This window comes from Artibeus jamaicensis, unplaced genomic scaffold (genome assembly GCF_021234435.1).
Source record: "Artibeus jamaicensis isolate MK-2021 breed Jamaican fruit bat unplaced genomic scaffold, CSHL_Jam_final contig_465, whole genome shotgun sequence".
NCBI lineage: Eukaryota > Metazoa > Chordata > Mammalia > Chiroptera > Phyllostomidae > Artibeus > Artibeus jamaicensis.
The window spans coordinates 29,914,986-29,938,027 of NW_026521843.1; the positions used below are offsets into that span (position 1 = coordinate 29,914,986).

The 23,042-nt window shown below is 39.8% G+C and overlaps 2 protein-coding genes and 1 non-coding gene across 8 annotated transcripts in view; 1 reads left to right on the top strand and 2 right to left on the bottom strand.

The window, feature by feature from the left end:
• Positions 1 to 555: 555 nt before the first annotated feature.
• On the top strand, positions 556 to 21,345 carry MSH6 (mutS homolog 6). 4 transcript variants are annotated; one of them, XM_037161251.2, is made up of 10 exons: positions 563 to 1,022; positions 10,452 to 10,654; positions 12,926 to 13,092; positions 14,089 to 16,633; positions 17,946 to 18,214; positions 19,563 to 19,680; positions 19,948 to 20,037; positions 20,605 to 20,759; positions 20,855 to 21,054; positions 21,173 to 21,345. In XM_037161251.2, the coding sequence occupies exons 1-10, from the start codon at positions 763 to 765 to the stop codon at positions 21,252 to 21,254; spliced, it is 4,089 nt and encodes a 1,362-aa protein (XP_037017146.2). In that variant the 5' UTR covers positions 563 to 762; the 3' UTR covers positions 21,255 to 21,345. The 4 variants fall into 4 exon arrangements, with proteins under 4 accessions (XP_053523099.1, XP_037017146.2, XP_037017147.2 ...); XM_037161252.2 differs by having other exon boundaries at positions 10,455 to 10,654; XM_053667124.1 differs by lacking the exon at positions 21,173 to 21,345 and having other exon boundaries at positions 556 to 1,022; positions 10,455 to 10,654; positions 20,868 to 21,032.
• Positions 19,050 to 19,156, bottom strand: LOC119060926 (U6 spliceosomal RNA). The gene has a single exon (XR_005084693.1). It is a non-coding gene; the product is annotated as a U6 spliceosomal RNA (small nuclear RNA).
• FBXO11 (F-box protein 11) overlaps positions 21,312 to 23,042 on the bottom strand; it is a 92,095-nt gene continuing 90,364 nt past the window's right edge. For 2 of the 3 annotated variants that reach the window (XM_053667126.1, XM_037161253.2), the window contains exons 22-23: positions 22,751 to 22,849; positions 21,312 to 22,639 (exon numbers count right to left, since the gene is read on the bottom strand). In XM_053667126.1, the coding sequence (XP_053523101.1) occupies positions 22,510 to 22,639; positions 22,751 to 22,849 (229 nt within the window). In that variant the 3' untranslated portion in view covers positions 21,312 to 22,509. Of the gene's footprint in view, positions 22,850 to 23,042 lie in introns of all 3 variants that reach the window. The other variant, XM_053667125.1, reaches the window with a different exon arrangement.

Genomic DNA, 23,042 nt, shown 5'->3' on the forward strand with positions numbered 1-23,042 from the left:
ATGATTGAATTATTGCCTGGCGGAGGGTAGTTGGCAGGTTTTTATCATAACTAGGTGGACTTGCCACTTAACATTCATTTAGCAGATATTTGTCAAGTGCCTCTGTGCAACGTTTTGAGAATACAACGTGAACAGGAGACCTGATCTACTGCAGACAAAAGTTTGGGTCCATAATTTGCCGGTTCCTTGGTAGAAGGTGTCCGACCGCAGGATTTTTCGAGCGGGCGCTGGCTGGAAGACATTTCCCTGTGAGGGTCTGTCTCTATCGGCGGCCCTTCGCTTTGTCCCCAGGACCTCAGACATTCACGCCTCCCAAGCACTCCGCACACCGGAACCCGCTCCTTGCTCGCGGTTACCACGACCACCTCCTCCTTTTTCTCAGCCCGAGCGCTTTTCCGGGCCGGTAGCCCCGCAGCAGCACCCGGCTTCCGGCCGAGCTGTTCCGGTCTCGACAAGCCCCCCGCATCTGCGCACCAGGTCCAAGGCTGTTCCCGCCAGGGGTGCAGCACCGACAGCTGCGCGGCTCAGCGGCCAGACCCCTCCCCTTCCCCAACTAGCTTGGCTCCTCGAGAGGGCGGGGCGGGGCCGGGCGCGCGCCTCTTAGACACCGCCCGCGCACTTCGAGGTGCCTGACGATTGGCCGCTGCCTCCGGCGCAACGCGCGCCTCCCCCCAGATTTCCCGCCAGCAGGCGCCGCGCGGTCAATCTGGTGCTTCTAGTCGCTGGGTCGGATAGAGCGGTTGGGCCTTGCAGCCTGTCGCTATGTCGCGACAGAGCACGCTGTACAGTTTCTTCCCCAAGTCTCCAGCGGCGCTGAATAATACTAACAAGGCCCGAGTCAAGGCCTCAGGTGAAGGCGGCGCCGCCGCTGCCACAGGGGCCTCCCCTTCCCCCAGCGGGGATGCGGCCTGGAGCGAGGACCGGCCTGAGCCCGGGCCGCTGGCGAGCTCCGCGTCGCCACCCGAGGCGAGGGACCTCAACGGAAGGCTACAGAGGTCAACAGCTCCTGCGGTCCCCTCCAGGTAGCAGGGTGGGGTGCGGGCGTTGAAGGCAGGAGTACCGCTGCTAGACGCACGGAGGCTGGGGCACAGAGGCTTGTCTTGGAACACTGGAGTGTGTGCGGCCAGGACCTGCGCTCGGAGGAGCTAGGTTGCTACATTTGGCTTGAAAGAATGTCGGGGCTGAGTTTGTAGCCTTGGGGGTGTAGACTGTAAACAACGCAGTAGGAAATAGACTCCAGGAGGAAGGGGGGAGGGGAGACGCGCAGAGTTGGGAGGAAGAGAAGATGCATTCCGCTAGGTTGGAGGGGGCTGGGTGGAGGAAAGTGCAAGCCGCTTTGGGGTTCGGGGGAGATGGGAGCACTGTGGATGCGGCAGAGAGAAAGGCGATTTCTCCCATTCCCGCACAGTGCGTATCCAGGGCGGGGGAGGGGTGGGGGGAAAAAAAGTGCCTGCGGGCGGATGAACGCTGGCATCCTGGACAGTGTGGGTGCACGGCTTCCCAGGATGCCAGAAGAATGGGTGCCAGGAGAACGTTCTTCCTTGCAAGCCGAGAAAGTGAATTAGGACTCCAGTAGACGTCTGGCGAACTTTGGATATGAAGCTCCAAAGCCGAGACGCTTTGGGGGGAGGGGGGCGGTGGGCCCTCGGCCTGGGTTTTGCGTTGTGCAGTTGGGAGTGGGGTGGACTCTAGTTGAGAGCGCCGGGGTGGGGGGGGGCGTGTCACACCGCTAGACGTGCGGGCCTGATTGGTCCCAGTGAGGATCGCGAGTTGCAGGATTGGGGTTCCAGGCAGGGGAGCGAGAGTGCTGGGACCTCTTGGGTCATCCCCCGGGTTGATAGCTGCCCACCAGAACAAGTGAAAAATTGAGAGTCTTTTAATTTGGACACGCGGAAGTATTGTGTTGAGTTGAATAAAACGTTATTTCATGAAAAACACCATTTCTGGCGGTCCCACGGAGGGTGGAGCACCATAATTTTTTCGGAGTCGAGAGTGAGTCCTCTAAGTACTTGATCCGATCCTGGGCAGGGATGTACAAACGAAGTTGTGAGGAAGCCTGCCTGCATGTGTACTGTTTCCTGGGCATTTTTTTTTTTTTTTTTTTTGCTATTCCAGTGCTTAGCCGCTTATTTGTCCGAGTAGAGAGTGACCTTTCGAAAAGTTGGCATTTACTGTATCCCAGGTGTTGAATTGGGCACGAAGTGTAAGGGTAGCTGTGTGAAAGGATGAAGAAATAGAGGTTCAGAAAATACAAAGAACACCCAAGATCAGAGAGTTGGATAGTGGTTCTGAGTAGTTGATTTGAAATTTCCAGTGTTATAGGCATTCTACAGATTTTTCAAGTCCAAATGTAATTATAATGCTACCCCCATGTAAGCGACCCTCCAAGGCTGTTTATATAGTTATGTGAAGAATAGCAGGATGTGCCTACCTAGAACATGCCTCTTTGGCCTAAAGATTATTTTGAGCCGATTATTTTTGAGAAATGGCTGACAAATGAGAAACTGTTAACACTGTAGTAGTTATCTTCTGTACAGGAAATGTACATTTATAAAGGAAATCTCCATTTGTACGGTGTCTCCCTCTCTATATCAGAAAGAGAGGGGTGACTTTGAATTACAAGAAACAAATGGAGAGGGTACTGACCTAAATCTGCATAACAGCCATACTGTTGTTAACTTTTCTTTTCCTGGTTACCTCCCATAACTTCCCCTCCATCTTTCTTTTGTCTTTAGCTGCAGGTGGTATTTAAGGTGGTGGTGACTTGGGCTGTCTCAGGGAGTTACTCAGTATTCCTTAGTATTGCCCATGTATGCAGGAGGTATGCTTGTTAAGAGGCTTTTGTTTGCTTTTTTCTTGTTAATCTTTTATTACAGAAGGTCTCAGCCAAGAACTGAGAAAGGTAGAGTGGAAAATATACTTCTTTCCCTACACATGCATCCTCCATAACAGACTTTTTTTTTTATGGTGAGAGATAGTACATGGTGTTATAATGTTTACTTGAATGGGAATTGATTTTTCCTGCATCCATGCTAAACAGACACATTTATTGTATGGTTGTGCTCTGTATTGAGTAAGGAGCATATGCTTTTTTTTTTTCAAATTGTAAGAGGAAGTTTATTTATAAAGTTAACAGGTAGTGAGTCCGCTGGGCTGTGTAGGCCCAGGTAGCACATCTCAGAGGCAGAAGAAGGGTCCTCAGGGTTTGGATGAAAGAGAGGCAGAGGTTACATGCCTGAGGGGAAGAAGAGAGGGAAGGGAAAGGCATGGGCTTATTCCTGGGAGAGAGAAAGACCATTTGTTTTTTTTAGATTTGACCTCAGGAGACCTATAAAAGCATAAATAATGTAAAAGCATAGCATTATTTATACTTGACCTACTATGGGCACCATTTCCAGAGTATTCAAGAAAGATAGGCATTTCATACTAGGCTTCTTTATTTTTCAAATTGATTTGAGAAAACATCAATTTATTGCTTCACTTATTTTATACATTCACTCGTTGATTTTTAAAAAAAAGATTTTATTTATTTATTTTTAAACAGGGGAAAGGGAAGGAGAGAAACATCAATGTGTGGTTGCTTCTTGCACGCTCACTGGGGGCCTGGCCCACAACCCAGTATGTCTCAAGTGGGAATTGAACCATCGACCTTTTGGCTCTCAGGCCGGTGCTCAATCCACTGAGCTACACCAGCCAGATGTTTTTTTGATTTTTGTATGTGCCCTGACTGGGAATCAAACCCACAGTCTTGGCCTATCAGGAGGATGCTATAACTAACTGAACTGCCCAGCCAGGGCCTAGCTCAGTTGGTTAGTTAGAGCATCCTCTGGGGTGCTTCATTTTGATACTAGGTGTATAAAGAAACTCTCCAGTACCTATGTATAGATTGGGCCTTAGTTCATCATTCAGCAAATTTTCATGTACCTGTTCTGCCAGGTACAGCATTAGGCATTGTGGATCCTGAATATAACTGAACAGGACAAGCAAAAAGGCAGCAATAGAGCAGGAGCAGAGTGTATGAGTTCTGTGTGCTTTGGGACCAGGAGGGGGCGTGTATTGATCAGGGTAGCCTTTCAGTTCTCTAGACTGAGATCCAGAGGATGTGTAAGAGTTAGCCAGGCTACAGTGAGGGTGAGGGAGGAAAAATTAGGAAGTCAGTTTAGGAAGAGGAAGGTCCTGTAAGTTGTGGCTAGAAAGGAGAGGAGGTAGAAGCCATGGAGAAGGTATGCAGGGATGCAGTTGTGAACAGGCTGATGGGACACAAAGACATTTTGACTTCTGAGGGTCAGATGAAAGCTTTAAAAGACATAGAGGTCCTGGCTGGTATAGTTCAGTGGATTGAGCGTCAGCCTGTGAACCAAAAGGTCACTGGCTCAATTCCTAGTCTGGGTAGTTGCCTGAGTTGCCCGCCAGGTCCCTAGTTGGGGGCATGTGAGAGGCAAAAACAGTCTGTGCTGCTCTCACACACAGATGTTTCTCTGCCTCTCTCTCCTCTTCCCCTCTCTCTAAAAAGAAATAAAATATTTTAAAAAATGACATTGAGCATTGTATTTTCCCCCTCCATTTTATTTTTTTTTCAAATTTATTTTTCAGAAATTGAGCATCTTATTTAGATTTCCTCTTGTGCTCAAGTGTTAAGTGTTTTGCCTATTTTTTCCTAATTTTTTTAAAATTATTTTTTAAAATTTTATTTAGTTATTTTTCTAGTACAGTTTTTTGTCTATTTCTCCCATCCCAGCCCCCCTTTTTCCTAATTTCTTTGTCATTCCATGTGTGATGCAAAAAGTCTTTCTCCCTTCTGGTTTGTCCTTTTGTTCAGGTTATGAGATCTTTTGAAATGAAGTTACTAATTGTAATGTTGAACTTGTCAGTCTTTTTCTTTATGGCTAGTGCTTCTGTAGGTTTTATTAAGAAATTCATAGGGCAGAGTGATGCTTTAGAGCTAAGTGTGGTGTTTTGTTGGGGAGACCACTCAGGACCCTGCTGTGGAAATGGAGAGCAAATGGGGGTGTTGGCAGTGAGGGTAGAGAGGATTTAGAAGAGGTTGGAAGAGTAGGCAGGTATTGGTGAAGATTAGATTATGGGAGATGAGAAAGGAGTCAAGATGTCATCAGTCTTAAGTAAGTGTGCCCTGGGCCTGCTTTTCAAGTTTTTTTTTTTTTTTTTTTTTTTTTGTCGTTATATTAAGATCATAATTGACAAAGCTGTGAGCAAGACTTCTGAGTACTTAAGTCTGGCTTTTAAAAACAAATCATGGCCAGTACCTTTTTCATAATCTCATTTTGATAACTGCTGAATATAGGTAATGAGGTCATTAATCGATTAGAAGTGGTATGTCAGACTGACAAGTTTTGAGTCTTTAAGGTAGTCAGTCAGTCTGAGGTAACTGTCTGCCCTAGCGGTAGGTGCATTTCTTGAGAATTTTCATACAGTTAAACATTTATAGTAATATTTTTGTTCCAAGTTCTATCATGATTCAGTCAGTATGTAATTATAAGAGAAAAGGATTCAAGCTTTTATTTATTTATTTATTTTAAAAAAGGATTTTATTTATCTTTAGAGGGGAAGGGAAGGAGAGAGAGAAATATCAATGTATGGTTGCCTCTCTTGAATCGCCACCCCCCCCCCCCCCCAACTGGCCTGCAACCCAGGTATGTGCCCTGGCTGGGAATCGAGCCGTGATCCTTTGCGTCACAGGCCCTCGCTCAATTCACTGAGCTACACCAGCCAGGGGCTGGATTCAAGCTTTTAAAAAAGTGTGATTGTGAAGTCATAGTTTCACAGACTTAACTTGTTTTAATTGATATAATTAAAGCCGGTATTTTTAAAAGATGCTCAACTTATAATTGGGTCAGGAGCCTCTTTTAAACTGGCTTTTAGGACTTTTTAATATTATTAACTTGGAACTTTTTTGAAAACATTCTTTTATTCTGATAACAGTTCTCAATTTTCCCAGCTTCAAGGCATGGACTTAAGCTGTTGTCCAAAGAACCCTGGTTGCTAACATTGTTTAGTAAATACAGTAGTAGAGGCTAGTTTGGATAATTATTTTAATAGCCACCTTAGACCTAGTGCATAAGTGATGGGAAACACTACTTAGGGACTGAAGCTGAAGCTCCAAAAGCAGGGTTTGTGGGTAGAGAGGTACAGGTAGATGGATAGGTATGATGGGGGCTTTGGAATTAATCGCTGATTACTTCTCTCTCTCTTTTGGTCAGTACTGCATTTAGTTAGTGGAGGGTAGGGAAAGTCTGCTCTAATGGTCCACCTTGAAAGGTATAAGTAAGCACAAACACTGGTAGTTTGGTTTGAAGAGTGTTTGCATATCGGTGGTGACTCTGTTTACATACACGAGTTTTTGTTGGACAAATGCAGTTTATCTGTTATTGTTTAGAAGCAAGTTGTAGCAATGCTTTTGGTATCTAGTGGTTATTTTTTTAAAAGTAGATAGCTAAAAATGTTTATTATAAGTTTGGGCACAATAAGTAATGGACACTAAGGTTATAGACTAAAGAGAAAATAAAAATGGGATTTTTAAAGCAAAATTTGAAAGATAGGCTCAGTGCATGTTTAGCTTTACTAAGTCACTTCTTATTTTTGGTTGTATGAAGGAAGACTTACATTTGTATTTCTGAGCTGTCATTTTATTTTTTTTCACTGTCTTTAAAATCCCAATATGTCAGACATTTAGGATATATTAAAGTTTTAAAACACTTGTAAAGTCATAAATAAATAAAGATATCATGATACAAGTCCAGTATTTATTTTGTCATTTCAACCTGGGCTTTACGGAAGAGCCGGTGTATTTTACAATGGGATTAGTATTATACTTCGATGTAAGGTGACTTTTTGGCCCAGATATATGCATATTTTAAGATTTTGTTTATTTTTAGAGAGAGAAGGGAGGGAGGAAGAGAGGGAAATATTGATGTACCAGAGAAAAAGCCATAGTAGGTTGTCTCTCTCCTGGTTGATTCCGCAACCCAGGCACGTGCCCCGACTTCCCTGATGCGGAATCCAACGGACGACCTTTGGCTTTGCCAGAGGATGCTCAGCCAACTGAGCCACACAGGCCAGGGGAGGCCCAGATATTTTCAAGTTGGATTTACATTTACATGGGGCTAGAATGCTCCTTGTTAATATTAACACATTCTAAATTATATGAAAAATGAAATATCTTAAGATTGCCAGGAGATACAGCCACATATTAAGATATAGTAAAGATAATATGACTGTTGAAAGAAAGTTTGATGTAGAGCCAGTTGTATATGTCATGTTATTTTATAAGGTTTTTTTGCTTTTACAAGGACCAATGTATGAAAGATAGGAGATAATTATAGCACATTCCACTGTCATTCCACACTTACATTATATTTACATATTTTAAAATATGGTAGTCTTGGCAGGAAAAAATTGGAATTTTTACATGGATATATTCCTTTTATTTTCGCCTTTGGAAACTGCACAACTACTAGAGATAAAATTTTAAAATTACCTTTAAAGAATTAGTGTTTGCACACAAAAATTAATAAATTGAAAAAATTGTTAGCATTAAGTGAAGAAAAATTTTAATGAAATACTAACAATTTTTAGTTGCTTAATTCTCTTTGTGGCTTGAAACCAGTTATTTTTAGTTATGTTTTCTTAAAGCCCTTTAGCATTGGAGGCAAACCATGTCTAAATTGTTTAGTCTTAGCATTTTATAGTATACTTGCCAAATCATAAAACAGAAGTTCATTTATATGTGAGATATTCCGTAAGTATAAGGTTATATTTAGGGTAAAGTGGTGTTGAAAAACAATTTTTGTTTAAACAGTTCAGTTTATAACATTTTAATTTTACAGATGAATTTATTTAAAAACTAATAATGATTGTAATTAGCTTTTTACAATTTGCTTTTCTCTAGTGACTATGCACATTTGCCTTTCAGATAAATTTAAAGACATTAAAATTTAAAGTTGGTTGTTGGGAAAGGGATGTTTTTAAATCATTTGTGAGACCTTTGAATAGTATTTTAGAATTTGCACTATTTTTGTAGAAATGACAAGTTTTAACATAACAGCAGTCTTAGAAAGCTCGAGTTTTTTCCTCTGGGATAAAACTAGGATGATTAACTTACTTGTGTTAAAACAGTACTATTTTATTACATGGTATAATTATAGATATAAAACAAAAATATCTCCCCCATATGTCTTTTGGATCTCGGAAACTTGAGTCACTGTTAATTGAGCATAGAGAGGAACTTCAGGAGGCATGTGTGGCTATCTCACACTTTTTTGCTCAAGAATTTTTATCTATTCATTTAATTTCCCTGGGAGCCCCTAATACACCTTAGATGCTTGCAAATACTCGTTGCCTTTCAGCCAAAATAGAATTTCACTGGGTTTGGGGCATCTTGCTCCCTTGAACTTCAGATAACAGCACCAAGATGTGCCTTCTTATCAAAGTCTGTGCCTTCTTATCAAAGTCTCTGATGTAGAAGCTCTGTTCTTGAGAATCTGTAATTCTATATAGATTATGTCTATAATCTTTATAGACATATATCTAATTAAATAGCTGGTGTCTGATCGAACCCTTCTTTTGTTCTTTATAACTCAGCTTACACAGACAAGGAAAAGTTATTTTTAGTTTTACAAACTAAGACTACTTTGTAAATCTCCATACTGGTTAGCATCAGGGCTTATCTAGAGATATTTAATAATTTCAATAAGGGGGGGGGATTGTCCCAAACTGGCCTGTGATGGCATTAGAGCTTCACTATGAACACATCAAAACCTTACTTGAGTATTCATCTCAAGGGATTTAATTGTCTTAAGGGGCCAGGCTTGACAGATGGGTCCCCCTTCACAAAGATCTGCCTTGGCAAACACAGTTTGAAGACTGATGATGTCTCAAGACTATATTGCCAGAAATATGCTTCCTTGATGTTAACGTGTACTTGCTGTGTTTAGGCAACTTCCAAAAGTTCAGACTCAGAGTACATAGTGTGTTTATGTAAATAAAGGTTATTTCCCCGCCTTCAGTAGTAGAAGTAAAAAAGCAATAGCTTTAGGGGTACTCTCAGCTACTTAAGTGCAGACAAAGTTTGCGGTTTTCTGAGACCAGTGTGATACACTGTGGTTTGCGAGGCTAGTCCCTGAGTTTAAGGGAAAGCCTTCTTGACAAAAGGGAGGCTTGTAAACAAACCATTCTGTATTGTGATGCAAAGCGATAGGGTCTTTGTGTCTTGCTAACGGGTCTTGTTAGCAAGGAAGAAGCTGTGGTAAGAAGTTTGAATTGTGCAGACAGAGCATTCTGTTTGAAGATGACCTACGTGGTGAGCTTGACTGCAATGTTTACAAATTTGTAAAGGTTACTGTAGGTTTCTATAAGTTGAGAAATACTATATATACTATAAAGGTTCTTGAGACAAGCACCAGCCAAAGTCATGGTCCGGTTCTCGTATTTTTTTAGTAATTGTCTAGGCTAGGGCTTTCTACCTCACGTATTTTGAAAAAGGAATGCTTTAATTTCATTATTAGGTCTGAATAAAATGGCCTCATTTGACTAATAATGGTCACTTTTCTAAAATGTCTAAAATATTATTGTTCGTAGTATACTTATTTTGGTAGTTATTCAGAGAAAAAATCTCTAAGCAGGCTTAGAAGATCTTGGTATATGGTACCCACACAGGGTTTATCAGCTTTGTGGACCCTTCCATAGTCTGTTAGCTAGATTCTTCAACCCCCGCCTTTCCCCTCCCCCTTTCTTGTCTCCCTTTCTCAGGGAGCCTTCAGGGCTAGTTTTTTCAGGGAAGTTTTTTGTGAAGATTTAATCTGTTTTGATTGTGTAGGTATACACACCTACTTGCTGTTTGGCAAGGGCACTTACCTGTTGACATGAGGTTTTTCATGAAACCAGATTTTTAGGAGCCAGTGAGTAGTAGTGGGCTAGGTAGCCTTGGCAGTGTTTGGAATGTAGAGGAGCTTAACTGGAGAGCACAAGCAAAGTCTAATGAGGTAATGTTTAATATCACTAGCAAATTACATAGTTGATATAGTTGCTTTTTTACTAATAAGTACTGTGGTTGGAGCCACTTTTCGATACATGCTGTGTTGGAGTACAGGTGTGATTTGTAACTTGGAGAGCAGTGCGCAAGTGTGTACCTTTGTCCTGCAATCAGTATTCTACCTGAATTTGGTCATAGTTTTTAAGCTTCAAAAGATTGAGACAAAGTTTCTCACCTTAGTACTAGAATTGGTTATATTTGTGTTAGTTTATATGTTGTGGTATGTGCTTATGTTTAAAAAGTGACTTAAAAATCTGATTTAAAAATCATTAACTCTAGAATTCATATGCTTAGAAACTTCAGAGGAGTCTTAATAATACATTGTAGGAATTGCTTATTCATAGGTAATTACCTTTAATGCAGCTTAACAGAACATTAACCAAATTGTGTTTCCTTTTGGCAGCAGTTCTTGTGACTTCTCACCAGGTGATTTGGTTTGGGCCAAGATGGAGGGCTACCCCTGGTGGCCTTGCCTGGTTTACAACCACCCTTTCGATGGAACATTCATCCGTGAGAAAGGGAAGTCTGCCCGGGTTCATGTACAATTTTTTGATGATAGCCCAACAAGGGGCTGGGTTAGCAGAAGGCTATTAAAGCCATATACAGGTAAGAGCCACTTCTCAGGAAGGGGTGGGTAGAGTGTGTGTGTGTGTGTGTGTGTGTGTGTGTGAGAATGAGAGAGCCTTCACACATGTGCACAGGTGTGTCTTCCAGGCAGTGAAATTAAGTGTATTTTACTTCATCAGATTGTAGGAGTGGTGGGGTGAAAGCTTTAGCATGGAAAAGGGTAAGATGCATCTGGTCTTTAATTAGTTTGTTGTATAGAGTGGAATTTTTGTGTCCTTTGAGTGACTTACAGCAATATCATGTCCTAAAAGAAAGAATGAAATCAAAAACTTTTGATTTTACAATTTGGACCAAAATATCAAATTCAGGCATGAAAAGGGTAAATGAAACAGTAGGCCCATCTTAAGGGATCAAAAAGAAATGCAATGCCATCAGGATATATAGCATACAGGTAAACAGCATTCTGTAGGACAGTTAGAGATGTATACTTAGCCAGCCTTTAAATCTGAGTTCACTTTCATATCAGACTTGTGGAACTTTAACTTTCTCTTCCCAGGTTCAGTTGTATTTATTGCAGCAGGCTACAGTAACATGTGTAGCTTCACTTAGGTTAGGTGCATGCACCCTGTTAATCTCTTGAATTCTGTAGAGCATGTACAGTATGATTGCATAATACAGTGACTATATACACCGAAGCATGACCATGTCCTTATCCATCATCCTTAGACATTCCAGGCTAGGACATGATTGAATTCAATGTTTCAGAATCAGCACAACGGTCAGTTTCCCAGAAATATCTGGGACTCATGCCTTTTGGTCATAGTGCTTATCCTGCAGGGTGGGGGGAGGGGAGGGCTCACTGAAGAAAATTAAGTCTGCATGGAAATCTGACATGCAGGAAAGGAACATAATCAGGAAGTTTGGTTCTGTCTTCTCCTAGTTTGCTGTATAATCTTGGCCAACCAAAGTAATTTATTTCTGATATTGTTTACTCATATAAAATGAGTTGGACTAGATGATGAATGAGGTCCTTTTCCATGAGTAATTTTGAGATTCTAAACACAGCTTTGGCAAAATGACTTTAAAAAGAGACCAAAAAGCTTTTGTGTATATTGTCATTATTTTCTAAAGTCATTCCTATGCATATAGCTTATAAAGTCCTTTTTGTGTGGGGCCATCCTTAGAATCGTCTAGGAGAGGACTGCATCACAGTCTGTTGGGAATGATTTTGGTGGTTGTAATTTGTTGCAGCGTTTTAGAGAAATGGGAAATGGCAGCCTTATTTTAGGCAGTTCATGAAAGTTGGTAAATCATTGGAAACTTAGGATGTCCTATTAGTTTCAATATAAAGAAGAAGGAAATAATGTGAAGTTTGGACTGGTTCAATTTAGGCAGATTCAGGTTTGCTTTCCAATTCTCGTTATACCTGGGCAGAAGAAAACAGACATTTCTGGTTATAACTTCTGGAAAAGAACTAAACAGTTTTGTACCATTAGACTAGTGATCTTCTGCATCTACTTGTTTGCTCAATGGAGAGAAGTGTCATATAATATTATAGATTTTTAATATATTTATTTTTAGAGAGGGAGGAGAAGAGGGAGAGAAACATCAATGTGCGAGAGAAACATTGATCGGTTTCCTCTTGCATTCCAACTGGGGACCTGGCCCGCAACTCAGGCATGTGCCCTGACTGGGAATTAAAGTGGCAACCTTTTGGTCTGCAGGCTGACACTCAACCCCCGAGCCACACAGCCAGGGCTATTGCAGCTTTTTAAAGTGAAACAAATAAAGGAAGAGTTTTACTTTAAAGCAGAGCCACTGTTTTGAAAAAAAAGTTAACACATTCAGAGTCTGAACTGGGCTACCCTTTCAAAATGTTAGGCTCCCTTACTTCAGAGTTATTTTTTAAATATAACCTTACTGCTTTGGGGACAAACTTCTTTCTGATATCATAGCTTCGTTTAACTGACAGTGTAGTCCTGAAGTAACTTTAAAAAAAAAAAGGATCTCAAAACAAACATCTCATGCCTCACCCCAAGAGGTATGCCTTACCTGTTTGTTTAGGGCTACAGTCCCTGGTCATTAGAAGAAGAGAGATGGTGATTCTGGGTGACGCAGGTTCAAGGAGGTTAACTAGGTAATTTCAGTTCCATTGGTTGTTTTACGCTGAAGATTCCTTCCTTGTGGGCTTTATTGATCTATTTATATGAATTTAATACTTGATTGTTGTCATTCTTGTTCGTTTGGGCAAGTGCTGTAGGTTGAACCAACTATCCAGCCAACGGTTCTTATTTATAAGTGTGTATTTAGGTTCAAAATCGAAGGAAGCCCAGAAAGGAGGTCATTTTTATAGTGCAAAGCCTGAAATACTCAGAGCAATGCAACGTGCAGATGAAGCCTTGAATAAAGACAAGATTAAAAGGCTTGAATTGGCAGTGTGTGATGAGCCCTCAGAACCAGAGGAGGAAGAAATGCAGGTGAGACATTGCAAACAGTTATTTCTGCTAGTAAAGTGATGGAAAAGAAGGGAGGGGGCATGTTAAAGTGATACTGTCTTGTTTTACATCTGTATATACTTTGGTACTCATACACAAATGCTTTTTTTTTTTTTTTTTTAAGTTTTATAACTTTTGACGTTTTATAAGATTTAAACAACCTTAGTTTCAAATGTTAATGGTCATTATTTGAGTGAATTAAGTCCTGTTAAGGAAATGAACAAATAATTTGTCCATTTAAAACATTTTCTAATAGAGTAAATGAATATGTGCTTAACAGATTCATGTATAAGCTTGGTTTTGTTTTATTCTGTTGTTTTATAGATGAGGGGAAAAGTGAGTTAATATAGTAGGTGTTTTAAGAGAAATGAAGGAAGTTTCTAATTTTAAGGTTGTGATCAAGGAGGTCATGACATTGATATCTGGCTTAGAACTGGATGGTAACCACAGTGATTTTTTAGCCTTTATTTGTGAGAGAGAGAGAGAGGTCCATGATAAGTTGGTAAGTAGGTGTACCTTGTCCGAGAAGATAGAGTTGGTTTATGAAAGATCAAGGACTAGAATTGGTAAAGATTAACTTATAGCTTTATTAAAGAATATATAAAACAGTAAACTTCATAAATACGTTTTCTGTAGAAGAGGTAACCCTGGAAGATAACAGGGAGATTTAAAGGTTTTATTTCTACAGCTATAATAATGATTACATCACCTATGGGTATTTGTGGTATGTGGTAGTGCTTCATCTCTACTGGATAGGATCGAGCTGTTGGGACAGAATTACTAATCTTCAATGTGTACTTGTTTTAATGTTAAGTGAAACTGAAATTGATATGCCTTGAGAAAGAAAATTATTTCTCATCTTTGAAGGTTGGTTCTTCTTTTGGTATAGGAAGTATCAGCATATTGAGAGGTATTCCAGAGCAATACTGTAATTTTCCAAATTTTGCTGTTTTTAAATGCTCTTTCCTTGCCTGACAGGTAGGGGCAACTTATGCATCAGATAAGAGTGAAGAAGACAATGAAATTGAGAGTGAAGAGGAAGTACCACCTAAGGTGCAAGGATCTAGGCGAAGTAGCCGCCAAATTAAAAAACGAAGAGTCATATCAGACTCTGAGAGTGACATCGGTGGCTCTGATGTGGAATTCAAGCCAGATACTAAGGAAGAAGGAAGCAGTGATGAAATAAGCAGTGGACTGGGGGATAGTGACAGCGAAAGCCTGCACAGCTCTGTCAAAGTTGCTCCGAAGCGGAAGAGAATAGTGACTGGAAATGGTCCTCTCAAAAGGAAAAGTTCAAGGAAGGAAACGCCCCCAGTCACCAAACGAGCAACCAGCATTTCATCTGAAACCAAGAGTGCTTTGTGTGCTTTCTCTGCCCCTCAAAATTCTGAATCCCAAGCCCACTTTAGCGGAGGCTGTGATGATAGTAGTCGCCCCACTGTCTGGTATCACGAAACTTTAGAATGGCTTAAGGAGGAAAAGAGAAGAGATGTGCACAGGAGGCGACCCGATCATCCCGATTTTGATGCATCTACACTCTATGTGCCTGAGGATTTCCTTAATTCCTGTACTCCTGGGATGAGGAAGTGGTGGCAGATTAAGTCTCAGAACTTTGACCTTGTCATATTTTATAAGGTGGGGAAGTTTTATGAGCTGTACCACATGGATGCTCTTATTGGAGTCAGTGAATTAGGGCTGGTATTCATGAAAGGCAACTGGGCCCATTCTGGTTTCCCTGAAATTGCATTTGGTCGATACTCAGATTCTCTGGTCCAGAAGGGCTACAAAGTAGCACGAGTGGAACAGACTGAGACCCCAGAAATGATGGAGGCAAGATGTCGAAAGATGGCACATATATCTAAGCATGATAAAGTGGTGAGGAGGGAAATTTGTAGGGTCATTACTAAGGGTACACAGACATACAGTGTGCTGGAAGGTGACCCCTCTGAGAACTACAGCAAATATCTTCTTAGCCTCAAAGAAAAAGAGGATGATAATTCTGGCCACACTCGAGTGTATGGTATATGCTTTGTTGATGCCTCGCTGGGAAAGTTTTTCATAGGTCAGTTTTCAGATGATCGCCATTGTTCCAGGTTTAGGACTTTAGTGGCACATTACCCTCCAGTACAAGTCTTGTTTGAGAAAGGAAATCTCTCAACAGAAACTAAGATGATTTTGAAGGGTTCATTATCCTCTTCTCTTCAGGAAGCTCTGATACCAGGCTCCCAGTTTTGGGATGCAGCCAAAACTTTAAGAACTCTCCTTGAAGAAGGATATTTTACAGAAAAGTTAAATGAGGACAGTGGGGTAATGTTACCCCAGGTGCTTAAGGGTATGACTTCAGAGTCTGATTCTATTGGGTTGACACCAGGAGAGAAGAGTGAATTGGCCCTCTCTGCTCTAGGTGGTTGTGTCTTCTACCTCAAAAAATGCCTTATCGATCAGGAACTTTTATCAATGGCTAATTTTGAAGAATATATTCCCTTGGATTCAGACATGGTCAATGCTACAAGACCTGGTGCTGTTTTTTCTAAAGCCAGTCAACGAATGGTGCTAGATTCTGTGACATTAAACAACTTGGAGATTTTTCTGAATGGAACAAACGGTTCTACCGAAGGTACTCTGCTAGAGAAGATTGATACCTGCCATACTCCTTTTGGTAAGCGACTCCTAAAGCAATGGCTGTGTGCCCCACTGTGTAACCCTTTTGCTATCAACGATCGCCTGGATGCTATTGAAGATCTAATGGTTGTGCCTGACAAAATCCCTGAGCTTGCAGACCTTCTAAAGAAGCTTCCAGACCTTGAGAGACTACTGAGTAAAATTCATAATGTTGGCTCTCCCTTGAAGAGCCAGAACCATCCAGATAGCAGGGCTATAATGTATGAAGAAACTACATACAGCAAAAAAAAGATTATTGATTTTCTTTCTGCTCTGGAAGGATTCAAAGTAATGTGTAAAATTATAGGGATTATGGAAGAAGTCATTGATGACTTTAAGTCTAAAATCCTTAAGCAGGTCATTACTCTCCAGACGAAAAATCCTGAAGGCCGTTTTCCAGATTTAACTGTAGAACTGAATCGATGGGATACAGCCTTTGACCATGAAAAAGCTCGAAAGACTGGACTGATTACTCCCAAAGCAGGATTTGACTCTGATTATGACCAAGCTCTTGCTGACATAAAAGAAAATGAGCAGAGCCTCTTGGAATACTTAGAGAAACAGCGCAGTCGAATTGGCTGTAGGACAATAGTCTACTGGGGAATTGGCAGGAACCGTTACCAGTTGGAAATTCCAGAGAATTTTATCACCCATAATTTGCCAGAAGAATATGAATTGAAGTCCACCAAGAAGGGCTGTAAACGATACTGGACCAAAACTATTGAGAAGAAGCTGGCTAACCTAATAAATGCTGAAGAAAGGAGAGATGTGTCACTGAAGGATTGCATGCGGCGACTATTCTATAACTTTGATAAAAATTACAAGAACTGGCAGGCTGCTGTAGAGTGCATTGCGGTGTTGGGTAAGATGTTCAACAAGCTTGCTCCTAAGGCTTTGATTATCCAGTGGTGAATATCCCTTAACACAAGTAACAAGGTTAATGTGCATTTTGAGAAGTATGAAATAAACTTGCCTCCTCATGAGGCAAAGTGACTAGATAACCCATAGTCATGTAAGTCATTCACTGGAAACTTCACTGTTAGTAAGTAGCCTTCTGGCCTTCCTTCAGCCTTTTAAATAAGACAATTTCCAAATGAATTTTAAGTATTTGAAGAATACTGTTTTTTTATCTCCCGTTTTTTTGTTAACACGAAATTAAAACTATCCCTCGATCCATTACTTGAGGTTTTTGCATAACCTCTGCATTTTTTATATTTTAGTGAATCTTTATATGCCTGTTTCAAGAGATTTTTTAAAAAGATTTTATTTATTTATCTATAGAAGGGAAGGGAAGAGAAGGAGAGAGGGAGAGAAATACCATTGTATGGTTGCCTCTCGTACATTCCCTGCTGGGAACTGGCCTGCAACCCAGGCATGTGCCCCGACTGGGAATAGAACCTTGATCCTTTTATTCGCAGGCCCACGCTCAATCCACTGAGCTACACCAGTCAGGGCTATTTCAAGAGATTTTAAAGTTTCCCTTTCTCTCTAAGTCCAAATTATCACTTCATCCCTGTAATTGATTTCTAAGAGTCCTAATTTATGTATTTGTAATTTATAACCTTTTCAGCTTCATTAATTTTTCTTTATATTTCAAGGCTAACTTTTTGAAGCCTTTACTGTTTTACAGCTTAGAGTTTTTGTTTTTTTTTAATATAGCCTCAGTTCACCAAATATTTGTAACCTAAATTATGCTACCCAAATTTGAAATATCATTTTGGTCTGAATCTCAACTGTCCAGAAAAGCATCTTTATGTATTATGAATGCCACATTTTTTCCTTAAGCCAGTATAGCAAACAGTTTAGTGGGTATATTAAAATCCTCCCTCAGCAGTGTTCAAAATTGGTGAGTTTATTTTCCTCTTAAGATTTGTGTCTACTGTCAGAATGTTCTGCTTCTCCCAGGAAGTGTTAGCTTCAAAATTATGTTCTATAATTAAACCACATATAACACTTAAGCTAATGACTCATTTACAGTTAATGAAAGCACTGTATTGTGTAATTAATGATAATATCACTAATTAAAATGCCTACTGTATCTGTCAAAAAAGGAATTAAAACAGACCACCTCCACTGAGAAAGCATTTTTGAAAAAGATTTTATAGAAGTTGGATCTTTGAGATTATCAAGAAACTTCAAGAATGATGAACCCTCACTTTTCCTCCCTTCAACAGATGTCTTATTGTGCTTGGCTAACTACAGTCGAGGGGGTGATGGTCCTATGTGTCGTCCAGTAATTCTGTTACCAAAAGAAGATGCTCCTGTCTTCTTAGACCTTAAAGGATCACGCCATCCCTGCATCACAAAGACTTTTTTTGGAGCAGAGTTTATTCCCAATGACATTGTAATAGGCTGTGAGGAGGAAGAGGAGGGAAATGGCAAAGCTTATTGTGTACTTGTTACTGGACCTAACATGGGGGGCAAGTCTACACTTATGAGACAGGTAAACTATTAAGGTTTTGTTACAGAAAGTCATTTGTAACAGTTTAAGAGTGAATGTTTTATGCATTTAGACCACCCTTTTCCAAAAAGCACATGAATTACACAGAATTCAGTCAATGACTTAAGGAATGAAAGGGAACTCTTATGTTTATAAAATTGTTAATTGTATTTTTCTAATCAGTCGAGTATCGGGTGTTGGGGAGGAACATATTAAAAAGGCAAGGGAGGTTTCAGGTCATGATTTTATTTTTTTAAGGTTTTACTTATTTTTAGAGAGGGGAAAGAAGAAAAACATCCACATGTGGTTGCCTCTTGCATGCCCCCTATTGGGGACCTGGCCTGCAACCCAGGCATGTGCCATGACTGGGAATCAACTGGTGGCCTTTGGGTTTGCAGGCTGGGACGCAGTCCACTGAGCCACACCTGCCAGGGCTCATGATTTCTTTATAAGTTTTTTTACTTCATTCCCTCTGAAGGTAGATATATTCATAAGAAGTAATGCAGATGTTGCTGGTTGTCTTTGGATTAGACTCATTTGTAGGAACCTCTTACAAAAGAGCTATGGCAGAGTTAAGCATCTAGAAAAGCAACATTCATGACCTTTAGTAACCACTGGCAACTGCTTTTAGGGAAGACAATAAATGTATTTTGTCTTCTTTATGCCAGATACATGGGTTGTAGGTAAAAAAGGCCAATCATGTGAGAAAGACATTGAGACCTTGACAGAAATGTTCGCTGACTCTCTGTAGCACTTCTGTACTATATTGTACTTAAGTTTACCAGGCTTGCTAACTAGAGCGAGGCAGCATAATGCAGTATCGTGGTTCTCAACTTATAAAAATGTGGAATGGTTCATGAATTTGCACATCATCCTTGTGCAAGGGCCATGCTAAGCTTCTCTGTATTGTCCCAATGTTAGTATCTGTGTTGTTAAAGCCAGTACCTTTGTTTTTAATAACAAATAAAATTGCCTATAGAGCTTGACAAAAATGTACGGGGAAAACATCATTCTCTGAAATGAATCCATTTGGACTGGAATTGGTTCTAGGCACCCCAAATGATTTTACTATATAGCCAGAGTTGAGAATGAGTAGTGTAGTTGGGTTAGTATAGAAGCTGAGATTTTAAAATAAGTTAGGGCCTAAGCCATTTGCCTTCTCAGTGTCACTTTTCCGACTTCTGATGTAGGATTGTGAAGTTTTTTTAAAGTGTCTGATTTTACCTATATAATGGTTCTGAAGAAAGGTTAATGTTTAGCTTAGGTTATTGTGTGTCTTTTGTATATCTATGTATATATGATATTCTTTAACACCAGTCATAAAAGACTATTTCCTCCCTTATTCACACAGGCCGGTCTATTAGCTGTATTGGCCCAGATGGGTTGTTATGTACCTGCAGAAGTGTGCAGGCTCACACCAATTGATAGAATATTTACTAGACTTGGTGCCTCAGACCGAATAATGTCAGGTGAGCTTTTTTTTTTTCCTTCCCCCCTGCATTAGGCTTTATTTGATTTTTCTTTCTTTGTTGATGTGAAATATGAAGCAAAATGCTCTCAGGAATTTGAAAACACAAATTCTTAAAATACTGTAAATAATCTCTTTAATGACATTTAACCGTTTGTACAACTGGGCAACTCATGATAAATGCAAATAGTAGGAACCTATAAGATGAACTTACTGTTGTAATAAGATTCTTTGAATGATCGCCCATTTGTGATTTTTTTTTTTAAAGGTGAAAGTACATTTTTTGTTGAATTGAGTGAAACTGCCAGTATACTTACACATGCAACAGCACATTCTCTGGTGCTTGTGGATGAATTAGGTAAGAAGTAAAACTTCCATTTGAAGGCCATCTTTAAACAAATTCTTAAAAAAAATATGAATGGACTCAACTTTGTGCCATAGACCCAGAGTTGGAGATAATGTGAAAAGTTTTTGATTACTAAATTACTTAATCCTATTCAAATTTGGTTGCTATAATATGGGAATAATGAGAGTACTAAGAATAGGAAGTTCTGAAGATCAGGGATACTTGAGAGGTCTAGTCTTAAAAAGAAATATACCCCAAGGACAAAGCAGACCTATTTGACTAAACAGCCTAATTTTTATCACGAGGACACGCCCATTGATTTTAGAGAAGGGGGAAAAGGAGGGAAAGGACAGGAAATATTAGATCAGTTGTATACTGACCAGGGACTCCAGAGACCGAACCTACAAACTATATGTATCCCCACCAGGAATTGAAACCACAATTGTGGGACAGTGCTCCAACCAACTGGGCCACACTGGCCAGGGCCAGAGTACTTGTAACTGATATTGTACCCTATTTTTTGGGTGAGCTACATCCTTTTTAGGGATATACTAATTTATGCATGTTTTACTTTCACAGGAAGAGGTACTGCAACATTTGATGGGACCGCTATAGCAAGTGCAGTTGTTAAAGAACTTGCCGAGAATATCAAGTGTCGTACATTGTTTTCTACCCACTACCATTCATTAGTTGAAGATTATTCTCAAAACGTTGCAGTGCGCCTAGGCCACATGGTATGTGCAGATTGCTTATTTAGAAGTTGGCTAGGTTTTTGAGATAATCAAGTTGGGTACTTTGTTAGCATATAACTAATGTTTCTCATTTTTAGGCATGCATGGTAGAAAACGAATGTGAAGATCCCAGTCAAGAGACTATTACCTTCCTTTATAAATTCATTAAGGGAGCGTGTCCTAAAAGCTATGGCTTTAATGCAGCAAGGCTTGCTAATCTTCCAGAGGAGGTTATTCAGAAGGGACATAGAAAAGCAAGAGAATTTGAGAAGATAACTAATTCGCTGCGATTATTTCGGTAATTATAATTGGCCATAATTTTGTCATGCAGCTGACCTTATTTAAAACAGTAAAGAGGGATAGACGACACACTTTGAAAAATGTGAACTAAAACTCTTTTTTTTTTTAATTTTAAGGGAAGTTTGCCTGGCTAGTGAAAGGTCGACTGTAGATGCTGAAGCTGTCCATAAGTTGTTGACTATGTTTGAGGAATTATAGACTACGTCGGAAGCCTTGAGTTCACTTTTTTGACAAAGGTGGTAAATTCAGACAACATTATGATCTAATAAACTTTATTTTTTAAAAATGACCATTTTTCCATTTCTTTCTAGGAAATTAAACCCTTTTAATTCTTATCTACCTTCTACATAATGGTTATTGAATACTTCACAATATATTAAGTCTAGATGTTATGGTACATGCATACACTTTCAGGCTGTTTTATACCCACTGTCACCAATACACATAAATGGGGGAGGGAAGCTATGAAACTGTATAGGGCTGTATATATACTTGTCTCAGCTTAATGCAGGAAATTGTTTTAATTTCCAGCAGTTTGTCTAAACTGTTCAAAAAAAAAACTTATGAACAGAGTTCAAATACAGGACTGTTTTGAAGAGACTTTCTAAAGTGTACTTTAAAACATAGTAGTTTTTACCTTTCACAAAACTGAGTTACAAGAATACTTTTGTTTTACAGTGCATCCCTTCCTAGGAAGTCTCATTAAAACACTCACTTTTCTAGGGGTGATTCTGAATGCTGCACAGGGAAGGAAAGGAAATAATAGTCTTAACTTTTCTTAAAGGATACCAGAAACATTGCTGGATATAATTTAAGGTTAGTGTTTTCTCTTTCATAGAAAGAACGTACATCCTGGGACATGAGTACATTACAGCGAGTCTAGGTGTGCTAACAAAACAGGGCACGTTCAAGTACAGTAAGATTCTCTGCTTGAAATAAAAAAAAAAAAAAACTACATGAGATTAAAGCATTAAAATCATATTTCTCAATCTGAATACATGTTAAAAAAATCAAAAGAAATGCAGAAGTGCTAGCTCACATTTTACCATATTACAAAAAGCAATTGGTACCCATGTCCATAAAGGCAGCAACAAAGCTGCTTGTTGTCTATTGAAGAGAGTTCTACTGCAAATTAGACTGCATTCAATGCTAGCTGTAAAAACACCAGCTTTTTTTCAGAAGTTGGTATCTGTACAAAATTGCAGCTTATTTTTTCTTCACTTCTGTCCCTTCAAGTCTTTACACAGTAATGCTAAAACACCCAGCTTTGAGATCCTGAGTCAATATATTGCCACTTTCTTTTTGGTAGCTTCAGCTTCATAGTGTCAACTGACCTCGTGTATCCATTTTTAATACAGTCTCTTCCTGTAGCATGGGCAAATATTTTAAATCTTCTTCCAAAAATGTTTTAAGTTATGTTAGAATGGCAGAACTTTTTCTTTAGGTAAGGAATTCAGTTGTGCTGCAATGTATTAGATTCTATAGGTGGAGCAGAGTCATATAGTGTATCTGTATCATGTGTAGGCTCACCAGCTAATGTACAAGGATTAGACAGTGTTCCAGCACCACAGTCACAGAAAAACCTAAAGCAAAATGAAAACCCAAAAATTAGGAAGGCACGGAATAATTGGGCAATAGAGCAGGTAAGAAATGGAGGGGAGGGGAGTAATTGAGCAAACAAGTGTGCTACATACCTATCATGTCTAATAAATTCTACATCGTGTCCCTGATGGCACTTCTTAATGCAGTTAACACATATGGCATTTCGATCTGTGGTGTTACAAGTGTGACATCTAAAAAGCAAAAGTTTTCATTATTTTTTTTCTTGAACATGTTATTCAAAATAACTATTTTACTATCAAGCACTACTAAAACAATTATGGGAAGAGGAGAGCCAAAACTTAGTAACTGGGATGTATGGGAAAACATCAGTGTCTTGTATTCCCCCCCCCCCCCCGCCCCACATTTATGGTCTCAAACACTCCA

Excerpts from the sequence above, each read along its gene's own strand:
- MSH6 (XM_037161251.2), top strand. The coding sequence starts at position 763 with ATGTCGCGACAGAGCACGCTGTACAGTTTCTTCCCCAAGTCTCCAGCG. Across the intron at positions 18,215-19,562 it reads AGTCTACACTTATGAGACAG|GCCGGTCTATTAGCTGTATT; the intron begins GTAAACTATTAA and ends TTATTCACACAG. Across the intron at positions 21,055-21,172 it reads AATTCGCTGCGATTATTTCG|GGAAGTTTGCCTGGCTAGTG; the intron begins GTAATTATAATT and ends TTTAATTTTAAG.